General features: G+C 39.1%; 1 protein-coding gene across 1 annotated transcript in view; it reads right to left on the bottom strand.

Moving 5' to 3' along the window:
* The window catches only part of XPO4 (exportin 4), a 51,804-nt gene extending 33,425 nt beyond the window's left edge, over positions 1-18,379 (bottom strand). Inside the window, exons 1-5 of the mRNA XM_008946915.1 lie at positions 18,280-18,379; positions 15,648-15,789; positions 15,250-15,388; positions 3,463-3,579; positions 2,534-2,687 (exon numbers count right to left, since the gene is read on the bottom strand). Coding sequence (XP_008945163.1) covers positions 2,534-2,687; positions 3,463-3,579; positions 15,250-15,388; positions 15,648-15,789; positions 18,280-18,373 — 646 coding nt within the window. The 5' untranslated portion in view covers positions 18,374-18,379. The remainder of the gene's footprint in view (positions 1-2,533; positions 2,688-3,462; positions 3,580-15,249; positions 15,389-15,647; positions 15,790-18,279) is intronic.
* Between the last annotated feature and the right edge of the window lie 6,411 nt (positions 18,380-24,790).

The raw sequence follows: 24,790 nt of genomic DNA, 5'->3' as shown, positions 1-24,790 counted from the left end.
TTATACCACAATACAATCAACATGGTGTTGTAAACTCCGAATTATTGAATCTTCCTCATCTGAGACTCTAATTGCTCAAAGATGATTAAATCCACCCCAATTTGTGTACAACTTCTACTTTGCTACACAGAGGCAGGACACCCAAGCTAATACTGTAATTCTTACAGCAAAATGAAATCTCCAATAGAGAAAAACACAAGGACAGTATCAAGTGGAGCAGAAGTTATAAAAAGATTTGAAACAGAGCCATGTAAGAACACTGACAGTGGTTCGGACAGAAGGATTGGTCCATCCAACCTCCATAAGTGGCCACAATTTGTTTAACAGCTGCATATCTAAAGTAGGTCAAATAGCAGAAAACATTATTAACCTTAAGCAGCAGTATGGCTTGCTTAGCTATCTCAATTAATGTTTATTTACTAGCACCTATAGACCAAATCACTTCATATTATATAGAGGTATAAATGAAAGCTGAACTCCCTAGGTTCCACATCTTCCTTTTATATCTAGCTCCACCACTGCAAGTCTTAGCCTAAGAAAGCTCATGAAGAACTAGAACCTTCACTTTAAAACTGTTACAAGACCAGTATTTAGGACTATATCATAGATTTGCACAGAGCAAGACTAAAATTCAGAGGGAACCACCACTGTACAACAAGAATAATTACTTTCTTTTTAAGATTACAGATCCAGGAAAATAAAAAGTGTTCATACATTTAAATTCTTACAGAACCCAAATCCTCATCCAAAAACTTTTATAAGATGCAAGAAGTTTACTTCAATCTCAGTCTTGCAGGCACATGCACTAAATTCCTCTCTGGATCCCTGCCAAATTACTTCAGTGAAGTTAATAGGAGTGGGATATTTACTTTTAATCCACGGCACTCGTACATAAAGGCAATATAACTGCTATTCTGCTTTACGGATGTGAACCAAGCAATATTCAGTTTCAAAGAAATTTCACTTTTGCTACCCATTGCATAATGAACAGAATCAAGGACAGCAGAAACACACAGGTTGCCTTCTGACCATCAAACCAGGAAAGTAAATAAAATCCTTGAGAGTGGATTCAAAGGCAACATCAACATTTGTGTAGTTTGTGTAACTTGGCAGCAATTTCAAAAGGTTTTAAGAAAACAAGTTTATAAACCAGTTTAAAAAATTGGCTCTTGAAAAGTTTACTGAGCATCTTAAAGATCTAGCTATTAAGGAGGTGTTGAAATGTTTTACTGCAAGTGCTGTCTTAACCCTCTATCAAATAGAGAATGTGACTGATCATTTCTGCAATATTCTTCTAGCCCACTTTTTGGGTTGAGTATTTTTGTAGTTTTTTTCGTCTCTCCTTAACTCTCTTTCCGATTCTCATTTCCTTCTCTACTTTCCATCTCCACTTTTCTCTGGACTTTCATAGCCAGCACACATCAAAGATGTCAAAATGGCACCTGTGTAACAAGGAGATGCCATTTCTCCTCTCAGCTAGCAAAGTGCAAGATAACCTCTTCAGATCAAAGAGACCCTATTACACATTTTAGTATATTACCATCATCTTTTAGGGGGAGTCAGTTGAGCATGCAGCCCTAGATGAGGCATTTACCTGCCCCCTCCTCTGAGAGAGAAGAGTAGGACAGAATCACAGAACGTTAGGGGTTGGAAGGGACCTCTGGAGATTGAATGCAACCCCCCTGCCAGAGCAGGACCATCTAGTCTAGGGCAGGTCACACAGGAACACATCCAGATGGGTCTTAAAATTCACCATGGAAGGAGACTCCACAACCTCCCTGGGGAGCCTGTTCCAGTGCTCTGAAACCCTTACAGGAAAGAAGTTCTTCCTCACGTTGAAGTGGAACTTCCTGTGCTCCAGCTTGTATCCATTGCCCCTCGTCCAACAGGGTACAAGTGAAAACAGGTTGCCCCTTTCTTCTTGACACTCAGCCCTCATATATTTATACACACGAATTAGATCGTCCCCTTAGTCTTCTCCAGACTAAAAAGCCCCAGGTCTCTCAGCCTCTCCTCACACGGCAGGCATTCTAGTCCCCCAGCCATCTTCACAGCCCTTCGCTGGACTCTCTTAAGTAAATCTCTGTCTCTCTTGACATGGGGAGCCAAGAACTGGACACAATACTCCAGGTGAGGTCTCAGACAGATCAGATCTCCGCATAAAAATTCAAACACAGCTTAGATCTCTTCACCATTAGTTCTGCACTAAAGCAGCATATGACGTTTTTCCTCTCCCCTGCACCAATAAAACAGACCATCAGCCTGTAACTGAGGGCTGCTCTGCTGAACTAGTTTTGCCTTTTATATTAAATACTTTAATATAATAACTGTAATGAAGAGCAACAGCAGCTTCTGTATGTAAGCGTCTATTAGCAAGCACAGGGGTGACCGAGAGCACTACTGGAAGAATAAATCAAGGACTAAATATAAAACTTATATGTCATACGTTTTCCTCTCCTCAAAGACTTTACTTATCGCCTGGTAAGCGTGACCTAAATCAGTTGAATTAAAGGGTCTAACATTAAAAGGATATAATTTGGAGGAAGGAAGTTCCAGCTTAAGACCTGATTGGCTAGTGCAAGATAACGCTGAAACACTGAAGACATCTGAGCATTGAGGTTTTCACGTCTGCTGAATTCCTGAAGCACCTCTACTGTGAGCATGAAGATCTGCCGCAGGTCGTCCTCCTACAGTCAGGACCAACACAATACATTAATAGAGTCTATTGGCCATTAATTAAAATGTTGCTTAAAAAGAAATACTTCTCTAAAGATGAAATAATTTTCTATTTTCACCCTATTTTTCATTGAAATACAGAAAATATTCTGAAGTTTTTTATAATCCACTCCCTTTCACCAAAATTAAGTTTGTGTTTGTAAAGAACATGAAAGAAAAAACCTTATAAATGCATTAAGAGAAAAACTTAACAACAGTTTTTTAACAACTGGTGGAAGAGAAGGTTGGTCTTTGGCATGAAAAAAAGTTGGTAAGCTGTTCCATAACAGTCAGTTTAAAGCAATGCCTTCACAAAAACATTTCTGCCTGGCCAAACAATACATTTGAGACAACCAGACTACACCATCTGCAATAATATTTTTAAATACATAGCTCTCCTTGGCTTTAAACCAAATCTATATTTAAGACTATCATTGTTCCACAGAGTATTCGTTTTGTTTGCAATTGGTAGCCAAGGAATTAAAGAGTCCAACCACATAAAGATCTGTAGCTCTACGTTCACAAACTGCAAAAATGGATTGCAGCTTTTTGATACAAGTTTTTAAAAAATAGATAATCAACCTCCCTGAAGTAGCCAGTTTGCATTTATAATATAACATTTGTCCTATTAAATGCTGACAGGCACACACTGTACCTGAATGCACCTGGCACATGAAAGTATTTCTGCTTCTTAATGTTTAAATTTTAGAAAAACATGTAGCATATATTGATACAGAACTAGTTTACCTGAAATATACGTTTACAGTTACCATGGAACTCCATGCTTAGTCCAATGTTGCTGGTTTTACTTGAACTTGAGAACTCGCTCAACAACGCCGTTAAAATGGAACAGGCCAAAGTTTGCTATAAAAAAAAAAAGGGGAATAATATAACTAAAAGATGTCCAATAACGTAACACCACCTACATTATCCATTAGTTATTAGTATATTTCTATGACCATTACTTTAGTTTCTTCTAACACAAACTAGAACAAGTCAGGAGTATAGATCCTTGGGTGAACAACCTCTGCAATCATCAAGACCCCATCCTTACAAAAGAAATTCAAGTATTTGAGCAATATAAAAGCTAGCACCCATGCTATCATCACTACAAAATGGAAATAAACTTACTGCAATCCATTTCCCAGACTTGCTGTTTACTTTCTCTCCGCTTTACAGGTACTAGTTTCAGGGAAGATTGTTTCCACTTAATTCTATTGATCTTATAGTTCAGGTCACTCTGAAGTCTGCTTTGGCCCTTCTTTGCATTTGCTACACTTACCACGTTGGTATTTAGTAATTAAATTTATACCACTGAAAGTGATAAAAGCTAATCAAAACCAACACCTGCGATACACTGTCTACTAAATCTTTTCCCTCTCCCCCCACTAAAAAAAAAGCAGAGCAATATTCAGAAAGCTCTGATGCTTGAAAGCTTTTGAATACTTCCCTCCAAAGCACATCCACAAGCCTCAGAAATAATCTTTAAAACTACCCTATTAGAATAAAGTCTCTGAACTAATAGGAATATTGGTCAGAAAAGGCATGTTAATTTCAAAGAGACAGATCCATGAAGACTGAGATTTAAATATCTTTTTCATTGTCAAAATTTAAAGGTAAGGTAAAACAAATGCTTATTCTAAAACACAACTTAAAAGCTAACTTTCCATTATGAAACACTCCTCCAGGCCTTTGTTGCTGTTTTTTGAAATAAGAAAAAAAGCTTTTTTTCCTGATGCTAAAGTCCAGTGACCATTATCACCAGTTTTAATATTTTTAAGTGATCATTACACACAAAGGGGAGTAAATATTGTACAGTGGAGGTGCAAGCAGTACTTCAGAAGCATGACATACTCCACTGCAACAAGCACAATAGGAACTGTATACCACTGAACCGAAAACACTTTGTTAAACACATGTTCTTAACAAAAAACTTCAAAATTACTGGCTATCCTCCCAGACTGTTTGGAGCCAAGGTGCCAGGGATGGACAGAGGGATAGGAATTGTTAAAGGGTCATGCATGCCAGCAAGTGTCCAGGGGTTAAACAGAAATATGCACACTACCTCTGAACACCCGAAAGATTAAAGTGGAGATGATACTATTTATGCAAGCTCATACAACAGCTGAGACTAGTGCCATCCACCCACCAACTGCAACATCTTTGTTCAGAAATGCCTCTGAAGTCAGTACCTTGACCCCCCAGACAACTAGTTATCTTAGCCAGTATACACTAAATTAACATTCTTACTTGCTAAATAAGTCCCATACAGATGGAACACTGACTTCAGAATATATGTGTTTCTCTTCTACTACATCAGAAAGACGTCCAGTAGACCAGCATATTGCTAATCAGTTGCTAAATCAAAGACCTCCCATTTTAAATAATTATTTCAAGCAGATTGTTTTTCACCTAGCAACAACACTTTCCTCCAGCAAAAGTGCAATTTTGTCAGTTCTATACTAGACTTAGAAATATTTCTAATTAGCTCAAACATTTCAGTAATTTATTACTGAATTTATGTAGGTTAATGACAATATTTTTTAGGCAGTCAAAAACCAGATTTGATCCAGTATTAAAAGAAAAAAAATTAGTTACAGGCTAACACTGAGTTTTAAATCCAACATTAAGAGTTCCATATGAAAACAATTAATCTGGGTTAAAAAAATAAAAAACCCCCACTACATCCAAAATTTGGCTCTAGAACAATGCTTCAGATAAGAATAAATGTTTTCAAAGGAATAATGCAAAGCTGCCAGAGTACACTGCACAATTTCACTGTGTGCTGGGAGATGCAGAAACCTCCCTAAAAGACTCTGAACACTTTGAAATGCTTTTATACAATGCTTGAATGATTGACAGACTGATACTTTTCGGCTCAGAGAAGCCATGATGTAAGTACATCATTAGTTGCAACTACAGATCTGTACAATTTGGTGCTCTATAACATAACATGACTCTCATGAGGTATTAATGACTCTGATAGTACAACAGCCTGGCTAAAGCTAAGCTGCTTCTGCTTTACCACGTAAAGATCTCCATGCCGAGCCACCACCCACACCAGCACAGGACAAGTGATACAGACTACCCATCACTCCCACTTAGTAGCCAATTATCTGGAATGAAATCAGTAAGTTCAAACGACCAATAAAGAGCAATAGGGGGGGAAAAAAAAAAAAAACAAACTGTTCTCACCATGATTACAAATAGTTAAAATTAGCTGAAATAATAGCTATTTTCTCCTTCAATTTTCTCCAGTTTGTTTACAAGATATATAATTTATTCTTTGTTTGGATAGTAATATGCTATTGCATGATAAAAGTGTGTTCCAGGATTGTTCTTTGTGCTTTTCTCCTGATTTCAAGGAGAAATTTAAAAGGAAGGTTAAATTTTATGATTGATGATAAAGAAAACTCTTTAAAGCTGTGAAGAGTAATGGATGCAGCTAGGGTGACTGAATCTGCTAAGAGCCTGATAAAGCACCCTGAGCAGCCACCCTGTCCCCCAGATTTCAGTAAGAGGAATTTTGGGTAGTCCTGACATCAGTACCTGCTTTGAGAATGAAAGGAGAAGCTCAGTGTTACCAGAGATTTAAACACTTTAATCCCTGAAGCAGCCTAGAGTATGGTGAACACCAGAACACTCTGCATCCTCCACTCTCCTCCTTCCCACTGAATTCCCCCAGCACTCAACCAACTCCCTGACCTTGGTGTTTCAGTACCTGGGGTGCACATCCTATCCCATTCCCTCATCATCCCATAGGGGCTGTGTGCATTACAGGCACATCCATACCCTCCTGTCACTATCTGCATCTGCACTTACTCCTTGCATCCATGAAGAATTTTAAGCACTCCCACATATTCAGGTCACCAAAGCTGAAGATGACCAAAGATAAGATATTGGTCAATAATTTAAAACTTACTGCAGTAATAGGCTGAAAAGAGATTGCTTAAGATTGGTTTCCTAGAAGGCAGGAACCAACCCCCATAAGTTTAGCTTAAAGGCAAGAGGAGAGGAACAGATCCAGACCTGTAACCTGTCCTTGCTATGTTAAGCACTTGCACAGGGCTGCATACAAACCACCACTGCTTCCCAAAACTGCCAGATGACTATAGGTATTAATAGATTGTTGTGCATAGCAGTAAGATTGCCATTTTCATATGAATATTAAACTAATTACCTTAAAAGAACACGAGCCCTGACACCTGTTGAACCCTCCAGAATATACAGTAATACTTCATAAACTCTGGAATAAAACTAGGTAGACTTCACTAAAAGTAACATTTTACTTTACATAAAGTAACTGTACTGAAGGTTAGCTACTAATATTTTAAAATACATTTTTTAAATTTACATGTATTTTTGTTATGAAGACACTAAGTACCTCAACAGAAATGCACACTGATGAAAGAGTTAAAAAAAAATAAATCTGAAAACCAACATAATTTGAGATAAACCAATACAGTTGTGCTCTGTGACGTAAAATTATTTTCGATTACACAATGAAACTTTATCCACTTAATACAAGTAAAGTCAAAGGCTGGAGGGGTTTTTGGTTGTTTCATAGTACGGGGTTTTTTTTTTGTTTTGTTTTTTTTAAGGTTTCTGCCACACCACAGAAGAGATTAACAATCCAATTTAGTAATATCATAGAGTAATAAGTAGAAAATGCACATGACTCTGGGCATCATATTAAAAGTCAGATCTGAATGTCTATTGCACAGCAATGCCATTAACTTCATACCAGTAAGAGTACACCTCTGAACCTAGTTTGACTCACTCGCTAGCCATTTCGCTAGTTCTGCCACAAGTACATACCCAAACAATAACCCCATCTAACAAAATAAAATACTTCTCCTGTGGAGAGCAGACTGCCTCTGAGAATAGCTTGGCACTCACCCCAGTTAGCTTTATTACCAGGAATAAACTTTATGAAAGATCGCTATACATAAAACAGACTCTCAGCTGCTCAAACAGAAGATCAATGGGACTTGTGATAAGAGATTAACTTGGCAATCAGACACCCAGTAGTAACATCGTTTTAGGGGCTTTCTTTTTAAATTATTTTAATAAAACACAGACACTTCAGAAAGATCATGCACCGTTTTAACAGTAAATAACATTTATATATCATTCATAAAACTCAGAGGTAGAATGTATATGCAACTTATTTCTGCAAATGGAATGTCCCCTATAACAAAAGTTAAAGCCATAATGTTTGAAGGGATTTCACACTTGTGCCTGGACTGCCCATGGAAACAGTGAACTGCTTCATTTGAGGGTAGTTAGGTTACAAAGCATGTGAAAGGAAGAAGAGTTCAAATACAGCTTAGGAAAAAATGGACATGTGGTACACTAGCTCTGAGGTAGAAAAACCAACAGACAAAGCAGAATGAACTACAACAGACAAAAGTATTTCCTCTCTTGAAATTCAGAGTAAAGATACAGCTAGGTTGTCATGATTAAATAATTCATTTTATGACAAAACCTAAACTATCAAGCAACGCTTCCCACAATCCCCCACCTTCTGCAAGTATCATTTATACCTACAGAAAAATGAGTGTATTTTAAAAAAATAAGTCTCACCTGAGCAGAGCAAATCACAACTTCTACCCTGTTATGATGGATCACCCACTGCCAGCCTGAATATGTACTTAGGGGACTTGTTGTCTCCATCTGTATAATGTAAACTCTGTTACTGAAACCAAAGGGAAGCCACAATAAGCATTTTATAATATCCCTAACCCAGCTAATTTTGATTCTTCCTGCTGTTGTGTAAATTAAAGAATAAACCTATCAGAGGTAGAATTTGCTGTTCTGCTCCTAGGTGATAAAATTCTGCAGTCAGAATGTGTCAAAATCAATTTTACCAAATAAATTGTTTAAAGCAAGGCTTCTATTATAAAGCAAATCATACACTTCTTCCCTCACTTCCTTGAATAAGCACAGCTGTATTTGCTAACATTTCCAAAGTAGCTAAATCCCTAGAATGTAAGCTGCAACTCCAAATGGAAAGGTTTAACAGGCCAGCCACAGGACCAAAGGAAATATCATTATGTACACAGTAACTGGGGCCACTCCAGCTTTTCAGCTCATGAGTATTGCAGGGGGGAGGGAATCCAGGAGCTGAAGTAGTGGTGCCCAACCAAAGAAAACCAGAATATATTCTCAAGAAATATATTAGCAAGCACCAGGAAGAACCCACTGGATTTCATCCACTCACCCCTTTCCCAGTGAGCCAACTGGTGGAAAAAAGCTGTAAAGCAGTGACAGGATGATAGGAATAGGACCCACAGCTGCAGTTCTGTGCTGTCAGCAGTGAGGCACTGGCTGGGCAGGGCACCCCTCTCATCCCAGTTCCCACTCTCCACCGGGCAGACAGAGCAGCGGCACCAGGCTAACGTGCCACACCGCGGCGGCACTATGGGCCAGGCCCGGCCTCCCTGCCCTGGGGAGCAACCAGGCACACCAAGCGAGGGGAACCCCCAAGGCTGAGCTGGGAAAGAGAAAACCAATTCCTCTGTGAATCACTGGGGGCCACAGGAAGATGATCTTGTGGCACGTAAAGTATGCAAGCTTTGGTCAAAGAGAGAAAGGAAGTAGAAGCCTCCACTAATAAAGGAAGAGGTTCAGGCAGAGTTTGCTGGAGCTCATGGTGCAAAACATGCTTTTGTTTCTTTGAGACAGGCAAAGCCGTGAAGCAGAAATCCAGAGGAGGGAAAAGAGAGTAATCTCATGAAAAGAAGTGAAAGTCTGAAAACCATTTATCTAGAGGTATAACCCATCCTTCTACAGGTTCTTGTCTGAAAGGCTAGATGAAGCTTTGAGTAGCTTGATCTAGTTGGAGATGTCCCTGGTTATGGCAGGGAGGTTGGACTAGATGAGCTTTGGAGATCCCTTCCAGCCCAGACATTCTATGATTCTATGATCAAACACGACACAGGCATTTTGCATCTGTGCCATAAAAATTGATCTTCTCTATGATTCTATGAAAGGCACCAGTTGAGTCTTCACTCCTACAGCAATTACACAAAGAAATCCAAGACTTTCCATTAAATTCAAAATAATGAATAGTAAGACTAGCCATTCAGCTAATCTTACTATTATACCATCAGTATCACCAAGCTTTAAATATATATCAACCTGGCAAATGTTCTTTGGAGGGCAGCTGTCCCCTCCTCCCCTCACTTTTCCCAGTGCTCGTTCCTGGTCTTTTTTCCCCACCTCTGCCTGCCATACTGCCAGATATGCCAAATGAGCTGTGCTCCACAGCAGATCTGCTTAAGTGAAAAAAAAAAAAAAAAATGTTAAGAAGAAGAGACCAAGTACCTAGGGTCAATAAACTTCTTGGAGGGTTTTCCACTCAAGCCTGTTTATTGTGTGTCACCACAGTAAGAGAAGAAATCTAGGTATAACAGATGAAAGGCATAATTTCTTCCTTCTCAGTGAGTCTGAGATCTACAAATGGGGACCTCCACATCTGCATGTCTCATGCAACAGCAAAATTGAGGAAATGGAAGAGTTCTGGATGCCATACATAGAACAGGGGTCACATCTCTCCTCTGGATCACATCTCCTCACTTCCTGGTCCTGGCCTTTGAAACTGTAGCTCGATTGTAAATGATAACACTGAGAGCTAACAATTCCTAATATTGAAGATATTAAGCAAGTAACCTGGAGTCTTGCTGTACTGCATCTCCAGTAAAGTAGGCTCTCTTTCAAGAGAAAAATCTGAAAACTTTAAAAGGCACTCTGGTTAATATAAGTAGTAAAAAAATGCTTGTGTTTAAAGTTCCCTTACATTCTATTACCAATTTTAGCCTCATTTTTGGAGTCATTTCTGGATCCCTAAAATTCCCAAACCAATCTTTAACACACTTACTTAGGCCTTTATGGAGTGCTTGTCAGCGTGAAAGAAACAGTTTAAATATCCCAGTTTACCATCTGTTTTTTATACTTAACATGTCTCAAGGGCAGTAAGGTTCATAGGACAAGGTAACAATTTTATTAAACCAGAAGATACAGCTGGGGGTAGAGGGAGGTGAATAATACATACTGTTTCTCAAAATGTAAGTTATGAGAGCCTCTCCAACTCCTACCCTACTACATGAGACAGCAACAGCTAGACAGGGATCCAGAAGTAAAATTCCTCTTAAAGAACAGAAATAAAACCCATAAATAATAAATGTAACCAGCTATCTATGCAACTATTACTATCAATAGATTAATTTCACTGAAGATGAATGCCTAGAGTTCTGCTTATTAGTATTTTCCACTGTTCACATGAAATCTGTTCACAACACGTTCCTCAGCAGGTTTAGATAACCTGAAGCATCCGTATCTCCTCTCTAGCCCAACCATGAATGTTGGCAAACAGACCAACAGATTTACAGACTTTGAGAAGGAACTGTTAGGATCCCAAAGCTCTTCTAGTAAGTCTTGAAAAGTCTTCTTGAACAAAGAAAAAATCAGGCTTCAAGTATGGAACTTTATATTAGAACACATTCTGCTGTATGCGTTGTAGATCTTAAACAGCTTCTGTTGCTTCCCAGTCCCATGTCAGGTTTACAGCAGCTGAACCCCTCTGCATCTGCCTACCATGTCCTGGAAGAAATCAAGCTGTGACCCATATCCTAGTCCAGTTTAAACAAAATCCATCTGATTGTGTTCACATGCAGACCAGTTCCTCCTCCCGGGAATCGGTCACCTTTGCTGCCAAGATTCCTGTCCTTCTGGCAGGGATGAAGGACAAATGAAAACCTTAAGCTATGCAAAAGCAGAATATTTTAACACAAAAAGGAAAGGCCAAGAAATTGAAGGCATTTATAGTTGTGAAGAACTTGGTCCACACAATTCTCCAAAATCTTGAAATCAATGATAGAAAACATATTTAGCATTTTAAGATTGGCCTATGATACTGTGTCTACTGCCAAAAGCTCTGTCCTCCAGAGATGAAGATTTTGAAAAGAGATCATGAAATTGCTATTGGAGGGAGAATACAAACTCTCCCTCATGAGCAGGAAGATGGCTTGTATCAATGTTACAGGAGAAGTCAGGAAAAACAAAACCAGAAATCCTAAAGTTCATCTTTGACCCCCCAGAGTATTACTACCTAAACTCATTTATAAACTAGTAAGTATCCAGACCCCCTATATTTGCTTCTCCTTCCCACACAGAGGTTTACTCCATGAGATCCATAAAGGTCCATACAGCAGGGAAGGAGCAGCAGGAGCCAATGCCCCAGGTTTAGACCCTGTCTCTAACCATGCACATCCTTTCTGTCCCTGTAGTATTGCCTCTCCTTAGTGCTTTATTATTTCCTTAACATGTAGGCTATGTTCCACTATTAAGAGATTACTCAACACTAATCTTTTTCACCTCCTGCCCACTTTCTTCCTCTCATCCCTATTCTCCTTCTCTTCCTTCCAAACTCTTTTTCAACTTTTCATTCTCAACAGTTCATCCATCAGCCTTGCTCCCATGTCGGTCTGCCACATTATTCAACGTACCTTCAAGTTCCATCCTCAAAATGCATCAATTTCTACAGATATTTTTAACTAATAGTTGGGAAGTTATGATATTAAGCATATCAAATCCTGTGAAGGGACACATGCAAAAGACACAGTATCTTCTACATTCACTGCTGTCCTTATTACAGCAACCTTCAGGTCTCAACCCTGACAAGAAGTTACTGAAAAGTCCCAAAGATTTGATGGAGCAGGAGTGCCTAACAAATACAAAACTATTACAGATGTCTGAAAGGAACTGGGTGGAGTGTTGCATGGAATGGAAAAGATTAAGTACCTACTCTATTCTTGTAACATGAAGGGCCAGGAAGTTTCAGAGCCAGCAGTCAAGAGAAAGCAAGTGGAAAGCAGGCAAGAGACCACTTAGCTTTTTTAAAACGGACATTCTCTCACTTACAAACTGCTGTAGAATGCCAGTATCAACAGCTAAGAGTGACATTTGTATTTAAAAATGTTTAAAACTCTCAAAGTGACCTGCTGCTGGCTCCATATGTTATTTCTCAGCTGCTGGAGTGAATCTCAGAAAGGAGGACACAAATGAGTGGCCAGCAGGTCAGAGGAAACATGAAGCAGAGGTCTGGGAAGGATAAAGGAAGTGACCAAGAGACTACAGAGAATTAGGAGTCACAAAGGTATGACAGACTTCTGAAACTTCAGTGTACAAAGCTGGAGGTAAGAGTGCATCACAGGGAAGATGCATTAAAAAAGTAGAAAGAATCAGGGAGGCAGAGACCCATTGAGACTGGAAAACACCTGCTAATCTCTCCCAACAGCCATATCCTAGCCTTCTCCTGACTTGGATGGAGGCATGTTCTTACATGCCTTGAGTGAAGTGCAGAAACACGTGTGACACTGCATGGCATTGTCCTGATGGCACATCTTGGATCTTGAGAGCAGTGCCACTCCCTTAGCTTCATACTGTACCCTGAAGCACCCTTAGCTGAGACTCCACATGGCAGCAAGGCAGCTGGACCACTGTGGTTCCACAGGGCCTGATGGGCATGCCTGAGTGTTACAGGAACCCTAACAAAAAAAACACCACCTACACATATATGAAAAATTAAGTCAGTATTTCATTTAATGCAACCTTTCAAAGTTGTTACATATTTATACAAGAGCTGCGCCCTGAACCCACGCAGAGCTCAGTTGTGGTAGGTACTGGGCTAACACACAATTTTATCAGTGCCTCAGATTGTGTATGCCAAATCCTGGGCCACACAAGGCTCCACCAGTACCAGAGCTTCTCCTGAAGCAAAGTCTCTGAAGATTACAAGAACATTTTGATGAATGAGAACTATTTTATAATACAAACCCTCGTACATACATGGGAGCATGTGTTTATAACCAGCTTGACAAAGGTTAACAAATGTATACTATGCCTTACAGAAAAGGTGTTCCAGCAGCATGTTAGCATACCAGAAGAGAAAACATCATGTACTCCAGACAATTTTCACTACCATTCTTAAAACTGAAGCACAAATACTTTTGACAAACTATGGAGAAAATAATAGTTGTGAAGAGAGGCAGATAAGGGGAAATAAAAAACCAAGCCAAACTTGGTCTCTGTACAGTGTCAGTGAGTAACTTGGAGAAGAGGAGAGTGAAATATTGCCCCTTCCCCCCAGCAGAGCTCCTCTGACAGGCTCTGTGCCACAGCAAGCCCAGGATGATAGGCTTGCAGCAGGCAGTCTGAGCCCGCTGTAAGCTGTGGTCGGTGTAGTGTGTCTCTGTATCGGTGCACACACACAAGACAACTGAACAAGTTGGACTGTGCAAGAGTTAGTTCAAAGAAGACTTATCCATCAATATCTAGGTCTCCATTTACTCCACTTTTCTATCTTTATGGAAAGATCATATGAACTATAAGAGCACACACACTAGCATGCATAAAATTTGAAAACCTCGGTCGTGCCTTCATTTTAATAACAAGGCTACATTTCCCAGAAAAAAAAACAACCACACAAACTCAGCATTGTTCTAAACAAATACTAATTTCTAGCCGAATTATGCAGAATCAAAAGGCTAAAATGTTCTCCTTCAGATAAATAATTGTGAAATTAACATTTACAAGTGTAACAGCAATTTCCATTCCCTGGAGGGATGTCATTTGTGCTCAGAGGTGACACACTATTTTTAGGATCACGACATGAGCCACATTAGTTCAAGTACACTTTGATCAAATTTTCAGAGTTAAATGTTTGCTGCTCACATCTAGTACAACTGCTGCTCTAAACACTGAGCAGTGTTATGAGCCAGCTCTTTCAAGGTTTTTGGCTGAGAAAAGCTTTAGTTAGCTTTTCAGTTTTCATTTGGTAAGAGAAAAATCACCTCTCTTTAATCTCTAGTTACATGCCTCTATTATGACCTATTCTAAACTTATCTCCTGGCATAGCAAACGGAATTTCACTAAATGCATAGATAGATATTGGACACCTTGTTTCCACTTTGAGCTCAGTATGGAAGGTAACACTTACCCCTAGTAGTATGACATTAAATCTAGAGCAAGTTTTGTATTTCCATTCCATGTTTTACTTCCTCACACCCCTTTCTCTCCATCTACCCATCTCCCAGAGAACGGAAGAGGTCTATGTCTCCTGCTCCATAGCCTATTCTGACAGCTGAGCCACAGGAGGGTGCAGCACAGCACAGATGCAAGGGGAATAGAGTGTATAAAGAACCTGCCAGCTAATGGAAAATCCATTTTAGATCATGCTAGTTTATTAAAGAAACACAGAGAAACAAACAAAAAAAACCCCATGGCATTTAAGGCAGCTATTCAGAGAAACCTGTTCACTAAGAGACATGGTGTAATTGTGTACCAAAGAACTACCCATTCTACTGGTCCCAAAACATTCAAAAATCTGACTTGGTAAATGATTATTTGAACAGCTATCAACTTAATTACCAATTTTAATTTTTAGATAAGTATAAAAGACTTTAGAGCCACTAAGTAAGTTATGCCGCTGATACAGATTGTTTAAATTTTGAAGAAAAATAAAATACTTACCACAGTGGGGTTACCACTGCTGATCAACTGGCTGACTTCATGAAAAATGCTTTTGCAGTCGATTGATTTGTCTAGTGATCCCCGTTTCACTATCACCGCTACTGCTAACAGAATCTGCTCCCGCACGTACTTTTGAAGGCTGTAAACATTGCAAAAATATAGTTGTAAACAATCCTGAATATCTATGCTCAAAAAAAATGTTAAACACATTTCCTTTTCAAATATTTTTTGTGAATTCACAGTGGAAGGCTGACAACTCTAGAGAAGTCAACACAGTGTGAAGAACGGAAGACAAATTACTGTTGAAATAGTCTTCCACTGCTACCCTGGTAAACCAAAGGAAAATCCAGACTTTACGCAGAATCCTACATGTTCAGAGGTATTTTTTCTATACTTACTTAGGCCTTTGTAAGACATAGGTTAGAAGGAATGTTCGCAGTGATTCAATGCTAGTTTTTTCCAGGAGAATCCATTCTCTTACAACTGCTTCCATTATCGCTGTAGCAGCTTGAAAAAGGACATAGTCCACTTTACTTGTTTCTGGGGGGAAAAAACAAAGGCAACTTGAGTATTAGAAGACATACATGTATTTAGCTTTTATGTACTTCCAACAAAAAAATTAATGTGAATTACTATTGCTTACTACTAAATGGAACTTTTTTTTCTGTGAAAACAGACACAGAACATACAACTCAAAAGGGAGAAAAAAAAAAATCAATAACCCAATTATCAAATTGTCCAAAATTGTTTGAATCAGTTACTCGGGAAGACAAGCTGGCTGAGCAATGAGACTGTGCCAAAGATCAGGAGTAAGAATGCAAACGCAACTGTGGAATAAAGTAAAATGATGACTTAGTCCAAATACAGTAAGATTTGATCAGCTTGACAGGCATGCCAGAATCGAAGACTCCTCTATCATCTGGGTGCTTGCCTTTGGAACCAACAGTGCATAAAACTGCATAAAATTTATTTTATTTCATTGATGATAATACGAAGCGAGTCCACTCAAACCTAAAGATAACATTTGTGTTTCATTATCAAAGCAAATGTTTTACAAACTGGTGTATTAAGTGTTTTCTACATCGTGTTTTCTACATAGAATCATAGAATCCTTTAGGTTGGAAGGGACCTTCAAGATCATCAAGTCCAACCATTGAGCCATTAGGGCTCTAAAGTCCTTTGCTAAAACAGACCATAATCTGTCAGGGTTGGAAGGGACCACAAGGGTCACCCAGTTCCAACCCCTCTGCCATGAGCAGGAACACCTCACACTAGATCAGGCTGTCTAGAGCCTCATCCAGCCTGGCCTGAAAGACCCCCAGGGATGGGGCCTCAGCCACCACCCTGGGCAACCCATTCCAGGGTCTTAGAACTCTCATGGTGAAGAACTTCTTCCTCACATCCAGCCTGAATCTGCCCACTGCCAGCTTTGCCCCATTCCCCCTAGTCCTGTTGTTACTCGAGATCTTAAAAAGTCCCTCCCCAGCTTTCTTGTAGGCCCCCCTAAGATACTGGAAGGCCACAATAAGGTGACCTCGGAGCCTTCTCTCCTCCAGACATCATGCTCAAACTTCCATATATATCTTGAAGTAATTGAAATTTAACTTCTGACCACAGTTTAAGGCTCATCAGTCCCTATTATCTGATTGCTTTATATATAGATGCACTAAAAGTGGAACAAGAGGTTATGGAAAACTACAAAGTACAATTAAAAGAGCCCAAAATACCAATTGAATTTATACAAGTACAGAAACCTACACTGACTGTTGTTATTTCTTCACTTTTAAAAATTTTAACTTAGAAATAGCATGTAATAAGTATGTCAGTAGCTGGTTTCAAAACATTCTGAGCTCTGTAGAAGACACAGAACATTCATAAAAAGGGTGTAGCCACAGCAAGGCTAAAGCATAAAACATGACAAGGTGAACAAGAAGCAGAGTTTGAGCTGTGCTGGGTGACTAGCCAGGACTAGAAAAACTGAGAAAGAATCAGTCATGAGGTGATGGGCTTTAAAGGACTACAAAACAAATCACCTTTCTCTGATTATATACCCGAAAGTTTATAACATACATTTCCTTTATGTGAAAGTGCTATATCCAAAACAGCAGCCAATTTGCTAAAATGTTTTCAAGTCATTTAACCAGGCTCCACATCTAAATCCTACACAGGTAAATATACTTAAAATAAATCACCTTTAAATCTACTTAGCTTAACTTCCATTTTTTTTTCACCAGATTTTAGAGTCAGCTTTTACTGAAATGTGCCCCTCGCCTCCCTCAACACTCACATCTGGTCAGTACAGCGGTGCTCAGCAGTTTTTTTTTTCTTATGTGCTTACTGTTCCTGCTATTTTCAAACTACTTAGCTGCCAAACTCTGATAAGTCTCTATAGCATCTGCAAAAAGAGATTTATTTTTAAAGACTTGTAACACAACCACATTTACAGCATTTCCATTGAATCTCATGAAGCTTCTGACAAAAGATGATACCTACACCTTTCCCATCTCCACAGGCCTTATCCCACAAAACTTTGAATCAATGCTCTATTGCTTCTACCAGGTGGCCAGAAAATTCTCTTTTTTTTTTTTTAATAAACGTAACAGTTGGGCTGTTAACAGCAACTTAAAAAGACACTCAACCTGAAATACATTCTCATGGTGGAAAATTTCAACACCAGTGCAAAATCTGGCAAAAGAGTATAAAAATTACATTGTTGGTTGATTTAATGGAAGCATCAAGCCAAGCAATCACACATTGCAAGTAGTTCTAAAAAACCTGCAGATTAGACAGTATTAAAATAATCATGTCGCATAGGAAACCTGAATTTTTTAAATCAGTTTAGGAACTTGGCTACACAAAGTTATCCCTTAGAGCTTTGAAGCTGCCAGAACCAAAACCAAAAAGGCTAGCAATAGGCTTCACCCTCCATCAGGGTACTCCTGATCAAAATCAAAACTGATGTCTGTATTCCCAGCTGCAGAACAGCACAGTTCCAGTTATAAAGTACACACTTCACATACTGAAACTCACCCAAAATGTGTTTGCAAACAGCAAATGGTGATTTTGATTTTCTAAATGATAAGAATATGTGCTCAGCATGTTGGCGTTGTTCATTATTGACCATGGAAGGTGGTGCCTGAAAGAAAAGAGAAGAAAAAAAGTTATTCAAGCACTAGAGCCCCAACCTGACTGTAAGCAGATACAAGCAATGTTATGAACTTAGATGTATTTGCCTTCTTAAGATACAAAAATTCGGTATCTCTTGGTAAAATTTCCTGCTCTCGGTCACAGCCTCTTCTTAAATACCATTGTGCAATTATATCATATGCACCTAACTGTGAATATTGTGACATCAGACAGAGTGAATAATTCTAAGTATTGTGCTCCTAACGATGCTTCTGAAGAAAGATAAGTCATATCTAAACTCTGCCTAATCCTCTTTCTGCTGAAACCAAAAAGGGTTTCTACACCACTAAATGCTGCACACCACTAAATGCTGCCACACACGTCACAGAAACAAAACACTTATTTCTTTAGTTCTACAGTTGTTTTAAAATATTGAACTGTGTAATAAATTCAAGGGATTAAAAAACAACTACCAATAAATTATAAAACAAAGTATTGGCAGTAACATACTACCCTCTAGTGTTTAATGTTAAAGTTTACATCCGGAAGACTACATGAGGGCTCTGAAGGGATATGTCAGCCCATTTAGGGATGGCTGTTCCCCAGCTCTCTAGGATCATCCTACATCATCATGGGCACCTTGGCTGCTCAGGTAACACCTGCTGCTCTGCTGCAAGCCAGGTCCATGCTGGTTTCTACCTGAAAATCAACTATGGGTAAAGGATGAAACTATGCAGCAGCCTGAATCATCATGAGGTGGGGTATTGCCTACAGAGCACAGACTGAGCTAACCTCCTGCACTGTGGCCACACCCCATTGAGCACCCCAAGATGCATCCCCACTGACCCACAAGGTCAAAACAACCCTGAAAAAAAAAAAAAATCAGCTGCTCAAACCACCACACTGCTCTCTGCTTTAGCTGCTCATTCTCTGATTTCTGTTATTTGGGATTTACCTGAACAAGCACATGGCACAAGATACTCTTACAGGGGACTGATACCACAAGGCAGTGCAAGCTGAACTGGTATACCTTTGAGGAAGGGATGTACATGCACAGAAAGGCTGCATACAAACTGCAGAGGTGGGGCAAGGTGACAGTGTAGATTACTGAACTCCCAAACTTCAAATTCCAGTCCCATCCCTAGCAACCTGAGGAGAACATGTGCGCCACATACCTCTTGGTTATGATTTACAACCATTGCTTTGGGAATAAAAGCGTCAAGAAGTTAACATAAAGACTAAGGCTTTTAAGTGAAATATTTTCCAGTAAATAAAACATCAAATCTGATCTAATTCTTTCATCCTTGAAAAAATACAAGATAACAGAAGATCAAATATAAGCAAATACACCACAGATTAAAACTTAACAATGTGAGCAAATGAACCAAGGGAAATCAGGCTGCTGATCCTTGGACCAACAGGGTCCTAATAATCACCTGCGCTCCTTCTTACACAGCCAGTTTCTGACTCACAACTTATTCCAGCCCTTTCAGCACTACCGACCTTGCCGCTCACACCTCTGCAGTCTCATGAAGCCTTACTAATTACAGCCACATTAGAAGGAATCCTTTGAGTGTGCCAAAGCATCGCATTTTGCAAGTCTGACGTCTTTTGTATTCACATTCTTTGAGCAAAAGGAGAAAAATCAGATCTTGAACTAATTTTGTATTAACAAAGCATATCTGAGTTTGTCACACAGAGGTCACATCTATTTTCAGTGTTCTGTGATACTTAAGGACACTTTCAAGGACATCAGCAGCAAATTGTGGCTCCATTAAAAAAAGGTGGAATTAAAAGTTTTGCGGGAAATACCCCCATATGCTTACAATAACTAGAAGAAACCTCCAATTTTACATCGTTTTAACTCTTCTACTTCTCTGAAGTCTGATTACAGAGGACCTTGAGCACTTTGGAAAGGAATCCAGCACATTCCTTTACGTATTTTACATATTCCTCTGTTAATTTTTTAAAATTGCATTAACGTAATACATCACGCATTTAGCCTCTCAAAACTGTCCAGAACAGCCAAGTGCAACAGGTAAGCTTTAAGATGTACTATGTGGCCACCAGAGGGGGCTTAAAGCTTGCAGTGCCCTGCCCTCCCTACACCCAAACATTAATTAGCTGTACACTGAAAGTCCAGCTCATTTAAGTCTTTAAAGGAAAGCCCAGTATAAACTTATTCTGTGCACAAATTTCGTATTACAAGAACACTGGCGTAGGTGAGCCCGAGAGCCCTGGAAGCCGGTGCCCATCATCCCCTGACACAATGGGGTTACAAACATACCCATCGTGCTTGGAAGGTCCCCCGAAAATACCTACACATTCACTGTTTTCCAATTGTCTCAGGCAAACTCTACCACCCAGCTTACAGGGAACTGAAGAACAGTGTGGAATTGATTGGGCATTGCTGGCATATTGGAACTATTCCCAGCTGTGCCACTTTCCTTTTGGTACTGCCTGATGATCCTGCTAACATCCAGCTGCTGTCTTTTCTTACAAGTTACCTATAAAAGGTTTTCCAGAAGAATACTCTTTCTGGCTTAACATAGCAAGATACTGCCCCGTAAGAATAGAGATGCTATATAACACAGTACTATGAACAAAATTACTTCCTTTCAGCTACCAAGGCTGTCTGGCTACAGAACAGAAACAGCAACAGCAGTGCCTATTGATCATATCCAGCAGGACTACCGACTCAAATGGTGACTAGTCACACAACAGAATGAGAAAATAAAAAAGAGATCAGCCTGGAAACTGGCAGACTAGCACTAATACTTTCATGACAACTAAACTGACCTGAAAGCCTGGAAAACTAAAGTATTGTAACCCATCCCCTTTCACATCACACAGTTTATTAAAAGAAGGAAACATAGTTTCTTCCACTTCATTATGTCCCACTATCACTAGTCTGAACAACACACACAACCCACAAAGGGAAAAAAAGAGAAAAATTAAGTACTTTATCACAAAAGTGTAACAAAGCCTATAGGCATATGTTAGATGATCTAAATCCTGAACATGCTTAACAGAAATCCCATTCTCTTTGTGTGGTTGTGAAAAACCTTACACTATGTTTTTAGTCCTCAAGAAAAAGCATGGGAAAGCCGAGGACTTTGCTTCCCTTCTCATTTTTCTTCTTAAAAGAACACAAATAATTGTGATGAATCCCCTCAAGCCATCAACAGCAAATGATCCAACAAGGAAAAAAAGATTTTGAGAAGCAGAATAACCAGTGTTCAAGAGGAAATAGTCAGTGAAGTCAAAAGTAGAAAATACATTTAACACATCACAGTCAGAAAAGAGGACTGAGAAAAAGGAAAGAGCTGGAGATTGAGGTTCTCCATATTATGGTAAATTCAGGACTTAGTCCTCAGTAGTGGGCATCTTTCTAGTATTTTTGGGTACAGGTAGAAAAATGCAGGGGTAAAAATAAGGGGCTTGGAGGCTTTAACTACTCCTTAGTAGTTAGACGCAGATAGAGGATCTGAAGCTACACGTATTTGGAACCACATGCTTAGAACAAGCATGTCCTACCTCAGTACCATACCTTTAAAAAAAATTGTGTGTGTATATATATAAAAATATATATAAAATTATGACTTGTCAGGATGGAGAGTGCTAAGCAATGAAGGTAATAAAGACACGAAAATGGTCACAAATGGGCTGCAAATATCAGATATCTCTTTGTAAGACTAAAGTCACCATGTATTTGCCAGGAACTTTATGCTGAAAACACCTTTTGCTTTAAAATAGAAATTTAAAATCCTCCCTCCACTCCGAGTGATTCTGTTCAGGCAATTTCATCTACGTTTTATGTCTGCGGTGGTTAACAACAGTTTATCATACATTAAGAAGTGACATCATTTTCTTAACAATTTTTGATGCCAGAGAATATTACTTATTGATCACTTGTAGACAGAGACAGTATCCTAAAATTATCAACTTCTAACATTCTAGTGACAAAATTATTATTCAAATCAATAATGGAATAGTTTATTTTTAGTTAACAAGTTTGTACTGTTATCTCTGCATCATGCTTTTGCTAAGAAAATTCCTGCCCATGACCATGAATAAACATAATTAAGGATGGGGTGAACAGCATTCATTCCTTGCAGACAGAAAAGTTTGCTAGAGACAAACTCTGATTTTTCACAGGTTTTTGCTATTGCAAGGCAACATTGAATACAATTAAATTCAGCATCCTTCTAAAATTACACTGGGGGAAAATCTGCAAATCAACGCATCACAAAGCAGCCACACACTCCTCCAGATTTTGCTGCATAAGAGAACACAGAGAGAGTTCATCAGAGTGTTTTAAGCTGACAACCAAAGTATTTCCACCTTCCAAAAATGTTTCCTATGAAAAGTACAGCCTAAAAACTAGTATGATCTTCTGTTTTAAACCCAAGAAGATTCTCTTAGTAGGCATGTTTGCCTTTCCATAATCAAATTGCTTGTACCTGCTACTATTGAAGCCAAGAAGGTACTTTCTTGCCAAAGGCAATGTTTATGTCTGCAAGTAAAGTACATTACAAGCTTGACAAGGGTAGAAACAAGTCTAAGATCTCTGCTGAAATTTGACTTCAATAAAATTCACCACAAACTCTACAAACTGAGCTTCCCCAAATACGCAGTGGAATCTTGCTTTCCCTGCAGTCAATAGCTAAAACAAAACCTGCTCCCAAACTCGGGCCTGTGGGCCATTATCAGCTTATGAAAAAACAAACAATTAAGCATGTTAATTGTTCTTCAGAATGATGCCTGGACTCTGCTGCAGAGAGTCTGGAAGCTGAACAGAGACAAGGATAAGAAACTGGATCTCTATCAATATACATGGATAAGGATAAGCAAAAGCCACCACAGACAGCAGTGGCACCACTGGGTCTGGGCCTTGCTGACAGCCACCATCAGGCAAGACATGCTCAAAGAAGTGAGGAATAAAGGAAGCCCAGATGGCTTGCCAATGTGTCCCAGCAGGCAGGGAAGCCAAATAAGAGCGAGGCATATGGAAAGGAGGAAGATCATAAGTGAATCTGAGAAGCATGTGCAGGGGAACACCATGTGATAGTGATAACATAGCTGAGGAATATGAGCAAAAATAGATGCAGAAAGACAAAAAAGGGGGAAAAAAATCAAACACAAGGGCAAGCAATAATTTAACTAGTGCACTTACTGTATTTAGGGCAGCTAAATAAGTTATTCTGTCCATGTAAGCAGTTGTTATAGCTGCAACATACCTAAATAATCTAAAGTCATGAGATTGAACTTACTGTGCTCTTCTACCAAGATGCTCAAAATCCCCTAAAAAAAACATTTCTGTATCTTAAATGAAACTCCTTAAAATAGTTACTTCCCAGCACAGTTCTGCTAGATAGAGGAGTTAAAAAAAAGAATCTCATTCTCAAAATAAGAACATTCCAAATTTAACTCTACTAAAGTCACATCACGCAACATGGCCCAAGACTGCATTACCCTGACTTCTGTGGAGCCCAGCTGTAACAAGCTTCCATTCCAGTTTTATCAGTAACACTTTTCAAGCATTTTATTTTTCCTACAATCTATCACAGCACATTCAATAACTGTCACTTGCCTTATTAAAACAGCTAATCAAAGAAATCAAATACAGGGGTCAGACAGAGAACTGGACAATTAGCCACACTTTCTGAGCTATTCACCCTTCTCTAATCGACACTGATACCTAACATCGCAGGGATGTCCCATCTGCTCATGAAGCAGATGTCACCAGCCAACCATTCAGGCCCCATGAAGATGCTGAGCTTTACAGTGTTAGGCAACTGCTTCACGAGTGGATCAGACGTTTGTCTTGGCACCAGGCCAGGAGTTGAAACAACTGGTATACATAGCAAGTTCTGCTGCCCAGTTCAGAACTGTGGAAGTCATACATGACTGACAAAGCTTTGAGGAATAGCAAAGTTACCACAGAAAACCTTGCTAGCATAAGAAACAACTTCAACTACGTTCCAGCTATGTCCTTTATACTTGCTTTTGGGAATAATCATTTGAATTGCAGCAATAACTCATCTTCCAACTAAAAAGATGCCAAAGACTATTTCTGAAGACTAGTAAGAAAGATGCAATAGACAGCTTCTGAACAGACCTGCAATAGAGACGCCACAGTAGAAACTTAAGACTTCCTGAACAAAAAAATCTGATTTAAAAAAAAAAAAACTTTCCCAAAAGTGATTATGATTTGAGTTATTTAAAACCCAGAGTCCCCAGTATTTTTCAGCATATATTTGGAACAAACACGTGACAGCTTGAGGAATTAGCTCCTACACATCTACTCTCTCCTGCCTTGCATTCACAGAGAGACTTAACAATAGGGAAAAAGAGACTTTTTTTTTAGTTCATATCAAATGTTGCTTAGTATTTTGGAGCTGAAGTATTTTAT

The sequence above is a fragment of the Merops nubicus genome, unplaced genomic scaffold (assembly GCF_000691845.1).
Source record: "Merops nubicus isolate BGI_N331 unplaced genomic scaffold, ASM69184v1 scaffold17049, whole genome shotgun sequence".
In the NCBI taxonomy this organism is placed as follows: Eukaryota; Metazoa; Chordata; class Aves; order Coraciiformes; family Meropidae; genus Merops; species Merops nubicus.
This window is presented reverse-complemented; position numbering and strand designations above follow the sequence as displayed.